Raw genomic sequence first — 12,794 nt, 5'->3', positions numbered from 1 at the left:
GCGAGATCGGCCCCACGTGTCAGCGAAACGCGTCCACGGCGCGTCGCGGCCGCGTGACCCGCCTTCACTCGGTTCTGTCTCGATCGGTGGTAATTTTTGCGTCGATGACCCTATTGATCGGTGGTAATTTTTTCTAGTGATTCGCCGTTGAGCTAGCTGAGATCTGGACCAGTTTTGTGATGTAAATGTTCAATCTACAGTGGTAATGGGAAAGTATCGACATAAGCAGTTCAAACTTTTCAGGAATTTTGGAATGCTTGTCTTTTGTGTTCTATACAAAATTTGTCATTCAACTAGCGATCGGTCTGCAATGCTACAAGGTTCGGTTTTTTTTAAGAGGAAACAAGTCGTTAACCATTTTGCCTATGAAAGGAAATTGAATTGCTGGAACCAACAACAAACCCATGTTGCCAATGACATGATATCAACTGTTAGTTGGAGCCAACAATCCCCAAGCAGAAACATGTCTAATTGCCGAGACCGGTGGTAACAGAAAAAATAAGGTAGTGCTTGTAGTAGGAGTATATTGCAAACGACCTAGGTGCAATTACAAACTTTGCCAAGCACTCAACAAATGATAATGGAAAAATAAGGTAGTGCTTGTAGTAGAAGTATATTGCAAAGGACCTAGGTGTAACTACAAACTTTCTCAAGCACTCAACAAATGATAACGGAAAAATAAGGTAGTGATTGGAGTACAGTAATTGCAAAGGACCTAGTTGTAATTACAAACTTTGGCAAGCACCCAAAACCGTGACCAGTACTAGCCAAATGCCAAAACATTCCAAGCTCAGAAGAATTTCCTTCCTATAAATAAACAACTCTCCTCCCCTTCCATTTGCATCATGATTAGCTGTCTCTCAGCCTCCTATAATTAACTAGTTAATTACCTTAATTTAACTAATCAGCCCTCCTAATCTCACGGCTTCGTATAAAAGTCCACCTCCTCCTCGAGGTCACCCGCATCCCCGTCACAAACTCCCCCGCGAGCCTCGGCCAGCGGACGCGCACCCGTCAACCCGCTAGGAGTGCCTGCCGCTGAGACAAGATCCGCTTCGGCGCGCTCACCGGACCGGCGAGATCGCCGGAGGCCATGCCGGTGTCGGACTACCAGGGCTCCTCCTCGTCGCCCTCGCCCTTCTCCTCCTTCGGCCGCTCGTTGCTCTCGCTCCGGAGGGACACCACCGCCATGCCGTCCGGGGAGGAGGCCGACCTCGAGGCGTTCCAGCGCCACGTGGCGGCGAACCTCGCGGAGCTGCTCCCCGGGGAGGGGGGCGAGCCCGGGGAGGAGATCCTCTCCGTCGCGTGGATCCGGCGGCTCCTCGAGGCGTTCATCCTGTGCCAGGAGGAGTTCCGGGTCGTGGTGGCCCAGGCGCGCCGACGCGGGGCGCTCACGGTGGCTGCGGAGAAGCTCGTCGCCGAGTTCCACGAGCGCGCCGTCAAGGCGCTCGACGTCTGCAACGCCGCCCGCGACGGCGTCGACCAGGTGCGCCGCTGGGAGCGCCTCGCCGACATCGCCGCGTCCGTGCTGCTCGCGCCCGGGGAGATCCACGAGGGACAGCTCCGGCGCGCGCGCAAGGCGCTCTCCGACCTCTCCGTCCTCCTCGTCGACGACACCGCCGCCTCTGCCAGCGGCGGCGTCGCATCCTTCCTCGCCTCCCACCGCAACCGCTCCTTCGGCCGCGCGCGCGCGTCCCCTTCCCGCTCCGCGGTCGCCGGCTCCTCCGCCTCCTCCTCCCACTTCCGCTCCCTCTCGTGGAGCGTGTCCCGCACGTGGTCCGCGGCGCGGCAGCTGCAGGCCATCGGAGCCGGCCTGGCCGCGCCACGCGCGCACGAGGCGGGCCTCGCGGCGCCGGTGTACTCCATGGGCTGCGTGCTCCACCTCGCCGCGTGGGCGCTCGTCGCCGCCGTCCCGTGCCCCGACCGTGCCAGCGCGCTCCAGGCGCACCACCTGCCCGCCGCACCGCCGCGCGCGGCATTCCCCTGGGCGCCGCCTCTCCTCACCCTGCAAGAACGCCTCACCGAGGAGGGGAAGCGCAAGGACAGGCGCCATTCTTCCGGCCTGCTCAAGGAGATCCATGCGCTTGAGAAGTCCACGCAGAAGCTGGCCGAGGCAATTGACGCAGCTCCCATCCCTCTCTTCGGTGACAGGGAAGCCGATGTGCGGGAGGCTGCGGCGGAGCTCGCCGCCGTGTGCGCAGCGATGAGGGACGGTCTCGAGCCACTGGAAAGGCAGGTGCGCGAGGTATTCCACCGCATTGTTCGCAGCCGTGTGGACGGCCTCGATTCGTCCATGCACAATGCCGATTGATCCGTCCATCAAAATTCTGCCTTCAGTTGGGCAATGTGGCGATCGTAGGTAGCTTTTTTACTCTTGGTTTGCTTGTTTATGTTCTGATCGTATTAAGTATAAATGTGTATCTTCGTGTAAAGAAGGGATTTGAAAGGGGCCATCATGATGAAAAGATGGCTGCTTGGTTCCCATGTTTCTTTTATGCTGCATTTGGTATAAATATTTTATCCAAAAAAAATTAGTCACTGGTGACTAATTTATGATTAACTTGTTATGTTCCAGAGTTCCCCAAGATCATTTCAGAAATGTTATCTTTGATCTAGTTAAGAAAAATGAGAAACGAGAACTTTCTTCTGTAATTGAATTTGACAGTTACAATCTGATATTGTTGGTATATTTTGCTTTGCAAAGATTACGCACTGTCACCTGCATTGGATGCCATTGAATCAGAAAGCTGCAATGGAAATGTAAGAAAATATTCTGTAATTGTTCTCAATTGATTTAGGATTATTCTATTGTTGTTTCATGTGGTTGTATGTTTACATTTGTTTAATTCATCTGGTGTATCTTAGATTGTTTTCATGACAATTCTGCTAATACATAATGTTCATGCTCAACACCAAGAAATCGCCGGCCCTGTGGACCATGAGTACCTGTAGAATGTTTGTGGTGAACAATGATATTCCCAGTTTATGGCATAAATATCACTCAATTTGCTACTTGCGCGTAATCATCATCAGCTTTCGGTCTGTCCAAATGCCTTGTGGTTCATGGGTTTCAGCTTTGTGATACTGTTCCAATGTAGCAACATTTGACCTCGAGGGTTAGCAGAAAATTGTAAGAAAAGGGGACGTTTTTGTTGCTTGCTTGGCCTGAAACATAACAAGGATCGTCTTCAGGAAATGAAATCATTCCAGTGTGGTTTGCTCCTGCTTTGTTGCTACACTTTCAGCAACTTGTTGAAATGCAGTTGGCTTCCATCGTCTGCTGTTAATACAAAGCCCTTTCCCTCTTAACATAACCTCTCGGTAACACTTTGGCCGCTCCCTAATCGCTTTGCCTGCCGGGGTGGTGTAGTCACGTTGAATGGATGATTGAGACAAGGGGGAGAAGCTTCTGTTTTGTCGGGGCATCAGCATCCAGCTGTAGTGTTGCGAACCTGTGATACCTGTCACTGCCGTGAACTGTATGGGCCCTTCAGAATTGTCTTGGTCAGAGCTGGTTTCACCCAAGCTGGTGCTGCAACTGACAGCAGCAGGCCGTCCCTCTCCCCCCGCCGGCTGCTACCGTCGGTCGCTCCAATGGCGACCCGCCGGCCCTTGCGTCACGTTTGCGTCGGCGGCGACAGCCCCCTCCTCCCGATGCTCCACATCACCGGAGGTCAGCAAGACGACCAGGCTCGGCTGCAGACTCGCACCATTCGTTGCATTGACCCGTTGTTGAAAGGATCAACTCGCTTTTGAACAGTCCAACTGCTTACCGTAATTGTTTTTCTACCTGTTCTGGACAGGGTTCAGACGTGCAGCCAACATCACCAGATTGAAATGGTCTCGGTTGCCACTGAAAAAGCCAACATGTCACGTGCGTATGCAACACCGATGTGAGCATGACCGAACGAGAAAAGGACGGCATGACAACAGTCTTAGAAGCAGATCCAGTAATGGCAAGATGCCAGAACAAATAATTTCACCAAACAGAAACAGCACCCTGGACCATCCAGTTTTATCTGACAGGCTATTTGTCTGCAACTAAGCAGGTTCCAGCACAGAATGCAGATTAAAAGGCAAATAAAAAAACGCTTATTCGGACATAAGCTGATTGACAGTTAAACCCTCCTAAACTGTAGTGTTAAATACACCAGACAACAGGGATTATGAATTCACAGCAAGGTGGACATCTACAGCATATAAACCCAAATGAACAAATCAACTATTTATACAATCGAATCTAACAAGCTGGAAAATAATCGCTGCTAGGATCTTTACAGCGCTACCCATCTCGGTGTTGAATTCTGGCAGAACCTTTTATGCAAGCTTAATTTTCCTTGCTTGGTCAGTACTCAGTAGTGTGCACTGTTGGTTTGGTATGTGACGATATCCCAAAGAAGATCAGCGTTGTCATCGAAACAGTTCAGGGAAGGACCACATGATAAACTTGGCGTAAATGTCAGTCTCCAGGAACTCAATGTGGGCTGCTCTGCCAATCATGGTGTTTAAGCTTCGGCCCTGGTTGGACTGGTCAAAGTTCACATCGCAACGCATGAATATCCGGGTTTCAGATGAGGGTGCACGAATCTGATCTAAGCAGTTGTTGAGCATTTCTGTGAAGATTTGACCCTTCTTCGAGGTGTCAGATGATGCAGCTGGGCAGAGCTCAATTCTCGCTGAATGATATGGTACATAACCATCCTGGCGGAGCAACAAAATGTGTCATTACTCATGATACGCAACACAAGGAATAAATGCTAAATGATTTATTGCAGCAACTGACCATTAAGTCCACAAGAAAACTGAAACTATTAGACATGAGGAAAGGTAATAACCTGTGGTGATGATAATAATATGATATTTCTGAAGTTCTCCAGTGTCTTGAACTGAAAACGAAAACAAAAACCATGGTTCATGGTAAATTCTTAATGTACACGATATCTAACATAAATTGGCTACAAGTTGGATTGCCAAGTTACTCAAGAACCAAAGCAGGCTGATGCTGTCTGTACCTTGCAAAGCTTATAAAAATACGTATTCTGGGGGTCTTGATCATCACTAAAAGTGAGTTGATGGATGCATTGTGCTCCCTTGAGCTTTTTAAGCAGCCAGAGGCCAGAATTGAACAAAGAATTTGAGCTGTACCAGTAACCCAAGTGAGGCCCTGATATCGATATGTACGTGTAGAGGTTCTTCAAGTATGGTTGTAATGCAGGTTCTATTAACAAGGGAAAAAATAATCAGTCACATATCGATAAATTGCTTATAGAAATTTGTCGGGACAGTTGGAAAAGACCTGCCAGTGCACTTCTAATGATAATGTTCCCAATGGAATGACCGACGAAACTTAACTTCAACTCTTTGCATCCTCCATATCTTGAAAGCTTATCCACTTTCTTTTTCAGGAAGGCAACTACTTCCCCAGCAAGCCTGCTACCCATTTCTTTGAAGTCTCCAGAGGTCTTATCTTCATTAGCCTCAGACATTAGACAATCAGCTCCAGGATCCAATAGAAGCCACTGATTTCTAACAAGACGTAAATCCAAATGGTGGCCCTGTTCATTTAAATCTGAGTAAGTTTTAGATAACCATACTTTCAACTCTGATCAAACTTAAACCAGATGAATGGAGCTTGCCTGAAAACCATGCACAAATATTACAGCTCGCAAGATGCGTCCACCTTTTTTACCAGCGCTACCTTTTAGTGCCAAAGATTCTCCTTGTACTTTAGGTAGCACAATAGTATCCTTTTGTTCGGAAGCATTTGAAGCCAGATCCTTGCTGGAACCATGTTGCGGAACAACCATGACATGTTGTTCTATAAGAACAACAGGAACACGTGAAGGATCAGTGTATATATGCATATCTTGAACAGACTGTGTGTTGATCTGCATAACGCTTCAAATCAGTAACATGTTTCGAAGAAAAGTTTTGTACTCATAAACTATTCCCTAAAAAAACAAAAATGTGGAGTTGTCTTTCCAACCTTCATTTGTGCTATGCCTTTCCTGTGTAGTTCAGCCCGTGAAGTGGAATTCTGTACAGGCTGCACATAAATATAGACTAGTAAATAGAGATAAAAAGTGAAATACTAGCAAATACTAGTTATGAATAGAATTGCTTGGCATAAAATGGCGGACAGTCCACTGTAGACATTCAAGAGAAGACAATTACATCGTCATGGAACTTCCTTGAACCAGAAACTCTAAGGGAATGACGGTGAGATGATTCATCACTCATACTCCGCAAATAGCGATGTGGGATCTCGATTTTTGAGTGCACAGTCCATATTGACCATTCTGCTTTCCGGTCAATAGCCCAAATATCGCGCAAGTAATCCACTATCTTTGTTTTATTTATCCTGAATTGACCAAGACAACACTGTTGGACATGGTGCTATGATAAAATAGGAGTAACTGAGACAATCATGCACATGGCAAACACAGCCAATATGAACACTGTAAATACACGATAAAATCAATAGAACACTTGACCTATGAAATTTCAAGAATGCATTCCATAGAAGTGAAAGTTGGCCGCTCACAGTTAGAAACAGTTCTAACAGCTCTTCCTTGGGAAGAGTATACAGCATAGAATCGCCTGTGCCATTAACCACATCGTTGGGTCTCTGCAGAAGTTAAACATAAATATTTCAAATCAGGAAGTCTCTTATCATGAAAACATTCCTAGATCAACATAAGCAGTAAACGAACCATACCTCCAAGAAATCATGCAAAATTCCAGCCAAGTGTCGGACACCCTTGCCAGTTGCAGGGAACACTTTACTAGAATTAGGTAGTCCTGATTTTGACGGATTAACTGACTCATATTTACCAAGACTCAAGTCAGCACCATCTAAATCTTCAATTGTCTTACCAATAGCATCACTGATTTTCTTCAGTTCTTCAAGCAACATTTTCCTAGAAGTTAATAATGCCTTTACAATGTGATATGATGTTGGACCTAAACCTTGGTCTGGTATCTGCAAATTAAATGCTGCTTTAGTCAAACTTCAACACAAAGAGAATAAGAACATAACAATCAGACTACTTAATGCTGTAGGACATGAGAAATCGATGCTGGTTCTTTCAGCATAGAAAAATGACATCATTTACATGATTATTGATGCATCATAAATAAAGCTACTGTAGCAAGTGAACTAGTACAGTTTCTGGCTAATGACTCCCTAGACCCCTAAAATTAACTTGTAGAGTTTGATCTCGGATGTTTGTTTGAAACCCAAAACCTGGGAGTTGCCCAGGATTTCGCAACAAAAAGTCTGGTGTTTCATCTCTGCAGTCAGCTCATGTTTCCAACCCAATCCATGGGAGTTGTGGCAGGATTGTGTAACAAAAATTTTCTTATATTTGTGGAGTCAAACTAAGTGCTTAGATCTGGAATAGAAATCCATGTACCCCACTAGATTTGAAAGAAGCATCCCAATATACAATTTTATATGGTTGTGACGAAAGGTATTCATAGCATATTAGCATCTAAGTCATTAGGTAGTTACAAAATCAAACAAGCATGCATTAGACCGCCATTTTCAAATAACATTAAAGCTAAAGCTTCACAAACCTGTGTACCTTCAATGATAATTTAGTTGCACCAGCTTTCAGGTACACTATATGTAATGTCAGATCAACAAGCACAGAGTGGAACGCGTCGAAGTGAACTGGGCAATATGAGTGTAGACCCAGGAGTGCTCTGCGTGGGATCCTAAATTCATGCACAGCTGCTGAAGATGTGACACTAGAAGCTTGAAGATCAGACCTAGAACTCAGAAACAGCAACAGCATAATCAATATTGCTAAATGAAATCTGTAGATACACGTGCACTGAATTATGTGCAAAGTCTTGGAAGAGACAGCACAAATAGAATTAAAAAGAATGTTTACTCACCCATTGTCCAGCGTTGGGGCATATATCAGCTCAAACTTCAACATCACAGCGGAAGCTGCTGGGCCCTTGAACACATAAAGCAGGTGTTCTGGTAAGGCTAAAGTAATGCTGAACAAATACAAAAGGGGTATGTCAAAGTGCCAACCTCCTCTTCACTGTTGAATATGTTGAAAGACACCATAACCGATAGATAAATATCTTGTCTAGCATACTTGATTCGAAATGGTTGTGTGAAGAAGCTATTATCGACATCATCAATTTTCCAAATCCCTAACGCATCGTCCGCACCAACATCAGGAGCTGCACAATCCACCTACCATGTCATTATCTATTAGATAAAAGATTCGCAACTACAGAGGACTTAACAAAAGAATCTCACGATCAACGGCAACCAAAAACCCCATCTTTAGCTTACAACAAAGCAAGATATCAAAACAATCTGGAAAGAGCAGAAAGATAATCACTACAACATAATCATACAATCTAGAAAGAGCAAAAAGAGATAATCCAGTACCAATGTGTGTTTAAATTCTCCATAAGCACTATATCCAAAGGTTTGGCATGAGCTCATTCATGGTCGTCCTTTAGTTGTGTTTTAAGTTGTTCATTTTAGCTGGCACAATTTGACTATTAAGTTGATGTACCAATATAAGCATCTCCACGTAGATTGATAGATATACTCTGAGTGACACGTGGCAAGTATAGAAACAAGGAGAAATGATTTATGGCATGCTTGTACAGTTTTGCTTCATATCTAGTTACACAACTTCTTGATGCTATCTAAGCAGAACCAGGGTTCAATTTATCGACAGTAACCGGTCGAAATTCACGGTTACCGAGCTTACCGCTCCGGTTCGGTTTCAGAAACCGAACAGTAACCGAATTTGAATTCAAAAATTTCAAAAAAAAAATCCTAAAGAAAACTAGAGACAATTCTAAGACCTGCTGTGATTTTTTTTTTTTCAAAAATAATGTCATTTGCATCATATTCTATAGGGATGAAGTTTGAAAAAAATGAAAAAAGTTGAAGCGTGCGGCTCAGTTATTAACTCATGTTAAGGAAAAGCTTAACATACAAACACATATTTTTTTTGCGTAGAACGTATCTTAAGAGGATCTTTAAAATTGATTTCACTTCATTTAGAGTTTTATTAATTTCTCCATGATTTTTACAAAGTTCACAAGCACAAAGTGAATATGTTAAGAAACATCACTGTAATTAACTTTTTCATGTCTACCATTATTTTTTCTACATAAAGAATAGTATAAATAAACTAATAAAAGTGGTTTCACTAATTTTGGAGGTGTGAATGAATTAATCTAGTCGCAACACATTTACACAATCCTGCATGTTACAATAACTAATTCATGAGTTCATGTATTTTTAAAAGACATAGGATCATGTAAGAAGACTAACAAAATTAGTTTCATGATTTTTGGATTAGCAAAGAGTAAACTATGCATTCAACTTGGTTTAACAAATACATTTTCTCACAGAAAATTTTCAACTTTTTTATGAGTATAAGTACTTTTATCATGTATATCATGTTACAAGAAAACCAATAAAATTTGTTTCACTTGATTTGAAGCTTAGATGAATTAGTTATTGATTTTACAAGATTGAGCCATTTTTTGGATTTTTTCTTGAACTTCACTGAAAATCGAGAAAACCGAGCGGTTATCGACAAAACTGAGCGTTTACCGACAATGCGAAAAATTCAAAAAAACCGCTCGATAAATCGAGAAAATCACCTGGTAACCGGTCCAATTCAACTGGTTACCGAATGGAGAATCTGACATTTTTTTAATCAAAAATTTCAAATTTTAGCAAATGAATTTTGTGCGTATTTCAGCCGAATTTCGAGCGGTTATCGCGATAACCGCGTATTTTCGGTTACCGCTTGGGAGCGGTTACCATTTGAAAAACGGTAAATAAAACCCTGAGCAGAACTAGATGGGAACAAAATGGTTTGGCAATTTCTTGAAAACAAGGCACCACTGAAAATAATAATGAATACTCCCTTATAGTTGTAGATAGGTAGGTTTCTTTTATCAGTAGCATATGCTACAGATATCATCAGGTACTACTACTGACAACAACCAAGCAGTTACCAACTGCATGCTAGTAGATGTACCCATTTAAACATTCACTTCCACTGCAAGCATCTTGAAAATGCAACATATAGAAGCAGAAGATCAAATCACTATATCCAGTGCCCAGAGAGATGCACGCGCACCTTCATATTGCACGACCCTGGCAGGTGAAGCCGGTGTTTTGCTGCCATCGTCCTCCCACATTGCACTGATTTTCATCTGATACCATCTGCACATAATCGAAAACTCATCTCACAAGAAACAAAAATCAACGCTAAAGGTTTACACATCACACAGACAAGTGACAAAAGCTTCAAATGACGTATCTAGCGAGAATTGTCTGCAGATAAATATTGCACAATAAGGACAAAAAGTTTGTAGTGAGGTGAACGAATATATGGGCGAAAGCAGAATTCTTCAGCTGCGAGAAGAAATGTCCGTGACAACCAGCCTAATGCGAAAACTAACAAAAACAATGCAGAAATGCTCGAACAAACCCAAACATTTAAGCCACGAAACCATACTGGCTGTACCAGATCGAAATTTACCGCAGATTTTACAAATTTTTCCCATCTGCTACTAAAAGAATGTAACCTTTGCCTCAAATCACTTTGAACTTTTCATGCTTTCACTCAAAAAAGCAAAAAAAACCCGAGAAAACTTTGACGGAAAAAACAATGACCAAAGGCGAAAATTCTCGCGCCCCCATACCCTTGCTGGAACAGATCGAGGTTGTGGAAGCGGTGGATGTAAATGGCCACCTCGTGCACCGTCTCCATCACGTCCGGCGGCCGGATGCAGATCACCCCCTTGTCCCCTGCTCCCGCGGCTGCAGCTGCGGCGGCGTTGTCCGCCCGCCACGACGCCGGCGAGACCCTCTTGGCCGCTGCGCGCGGGCTGTCCTGGACGCCGCCGCCGACGAGGCACCTCATGCGGTGGAACATCCGCGCCGCCCCGCCCGCCCCGATCCGCGCATACCTCCCCTGATCCTAGCGGCCGGCAAGCCCTCTCCAACCCTAGGGTTTGGAAGCTCCCGGGGACTCGCAAGAGCAGGATTCGGCGGCGGCAAAGAAGCCGGGGTAGCTCACCACTTCACCTACGGCCGCGTGGGGTTGGCGCGGCGGCGGCGCCGCGGTTCGGGGGCGGCGGGACGGGCCCGCTTGTCAGCGGGCTTCGCTAGTTCGCAGATCGGGAGGCGGCCGCGAAAGCGGAGGAAAGAGGCCGGAGGGGTATCGAATGGCGACGTCGTGGAGGGCGGCTGGTAGGCCCCTCTCTCTGTATCGCGGCGCCGAGGCTGGTCGGTGGGCCCCGGTCGCCGGCTGGTGCGGAGATCGGATGTGGAGGCGGAGCGGGAAAACTGTGGTGGTGGTGGTGGTGGAGCAGGCGAGAGGAGGAAGGAGAGAGGTGGGTGCGGGGATTTTAATGGCGGGCCTGTGTCACTGACATGTGGCGTCGCGGCGGCAGTAGGCCCCGTCTCATTGTCGTCTGGCCCCACTCGTCAGTGGGTGTGGATGCATCGTCTACCACGTGGAGCGCGGGCAGTGGACGGGAAATTAATTAATATGGAGCAATGATGGCCGTAGCTGTACAGGTACAGATCGGTGGAGTTGAATTATTACATTTTTATCTTTTTAAAATATATTGTACAAATATATTTTTGTAAAAAATAATTTTTTAAATGAAACAATTTTACATGACGTTATAATATTCCCCATCATATTAAATATTACATTATTATGATAATTAACACGGGTCATGACAACGGGCACTACGGTAGGATATAACAACTAGTATAATGTTAATTATCACGACGTTGTGTTATTTAACAACGACGCTAATAATTATTATCATAAAAAGTGTCTATTTTTAGATATTGTTTCTCCGTATATTCAAAAGTAGAAAAAGGTTTTAAAAATAGCCAACATCTAGAAACTGCACGACAGGTGGACTAGGGCGGGCGGGTACGCAGGGCCCACATGGAAGCGACCGTCGAGCGGTAGCCAAGCGCCTTTCCTGGAAGGCGTCCTGTTCTGCTCCTCACGGGCGCGCGGTGGGAAAACTGTTTTTTCCGCTGGAAAGCGGGGCTTTATCCGAAGGCGGCTTTCACTTTGAACGCCCAGTCTGTGAGCATTGTTCCTGCTCCCAGCTGACAGAGTGGCAGCATGCTCGGCGTCTGCGCTGTGGGCCCAGGATTTCAGAGACGGAAGCAGGCTCGAACAGAGGTCAAAGAGAGAAAAAGGACGAGATGCATCATGCATGCAAACAAAGCAAAAGGGAGATAGATGCATGCTACGCGAGATGGACTTTGGTTGGCCTAGCAGATAGGATTTTATAGAATTGTGCTTCACTCTAATTTTGAAGCGGTGATTGCGACCTGCCCTGCAAATTCCCCGCCGCTTCTTGGAATCTGGCAGCATAGTCCTCGATGTGTCACCATCTACCGGTTCGAGAAATTACTAGGTACTACAAATTTACGATTGGGCGGCAAAATTCGTTCCGGAAAACGCAGCAAACTAAACTGAATTGCAACTTTAAAAGTGGAGCAGCGCACGTGCGCCCACTGTAACTATGTATATGTTTCACCCATAAAATCAATAATATTATAATAAAGATTAAAAATAATCACAGAAAAAATAATTGAATATAGATAGAAAGAATTAATAGTGTATTAATATTTTTAAATACTGATAGTGTCTATTAATGATAGATTTTTAAATTAATTGGAAGTTTCCAAACATTAAGAGATGGTGAGATGAAAAACTAACTTTAACTGATCACATAAAATATAAAATCATTCA

General features: G+C 44.8%; 2 protein-coding genes across 3 annotated transcripts; one reads left to right on the top strand and one right to left on the bottom strand.

The window, feature by feature from the left end:
• Positions 1–835: 835 nt before the first annotated feature.
• Positions 836–2,652, top strand: LOC133905387 (protein BYPASS1-LIKE-like). The gene has a single exon (XM_062347143.1). The coding sequence runs from the start codon at positions 1,094–1,096 to the stop codon at positions 2,309–2,311; it is 1,218 nt and encodes a 405-aa protein (XP_062203127.1). The 5' UTR covers positions 836–1,093; the 3' UTR covers positions 2,312–2,652.
• Positions 2,653–3,946: 1,294 nt separating this feature from the next.
• On the bottom strand, positions 3,947–11,400 carry LOC133905386 (uncharacterized). Of its 2 annotated transcripts, none has more exons than XM_062347141.1 (14): positions 10,708–11,400; positions 10,140–10,225; positions 8,048–8,202; positions 7,903–7,967; positions 7,587–7,773; positions 6,719–6,982; positions 6,495–6,628; positions 6,175–6,361; positions 5,987–6,046; positions 5,637–5,888; positions 5,297–5,555; positions 5,013–5,218; positions 4,836–4,886; positions 3,947–4,701 (listed from the first exon to the last, which is right to left on the bottom strand). In XM_062347141.1, exons 1-14 carry the CDS (start codon positions 10,938–10,940, stop codon positions 4,411–4,413), a joined length of 2,430 nt encoding a protein of 809 aa, XP_062203125.1. In that variant the 5' UTR covers positions 10,941–11,400; the 3' UTR covers positions 3,947–4,410. The 2 variants fall into 2 exon arrangements, with proteins under 2 accessions (XP_062203125.1, XP_062203126.1); XM_062347142.1 differs by having other exon boundaries at positions 8,048–8,215; positions 10,708–10,849.
• Positions 11,401–12,794: the final 1,394 nt, after the last annotated feature.

The sequence above is a fragment of the Phragmites australis genome, chromosome 22 (genome assembly GCF_958298935.1).
Source record: "Phragmites australis chromosome 22, lpPhrAust1.1, whole genome shotgun sequence".
NCBI lineage: Eukaryota > Viridiplantae > Streptophyta > Magnoliopsida > Poales > Poaceae > Phragmites > Phragmites australis.
The sequence above is the reverse complement of the archived record's forward strand: the minus strand, read 5'-3'. Positions and strand labels throughout refer to the sequence as shown.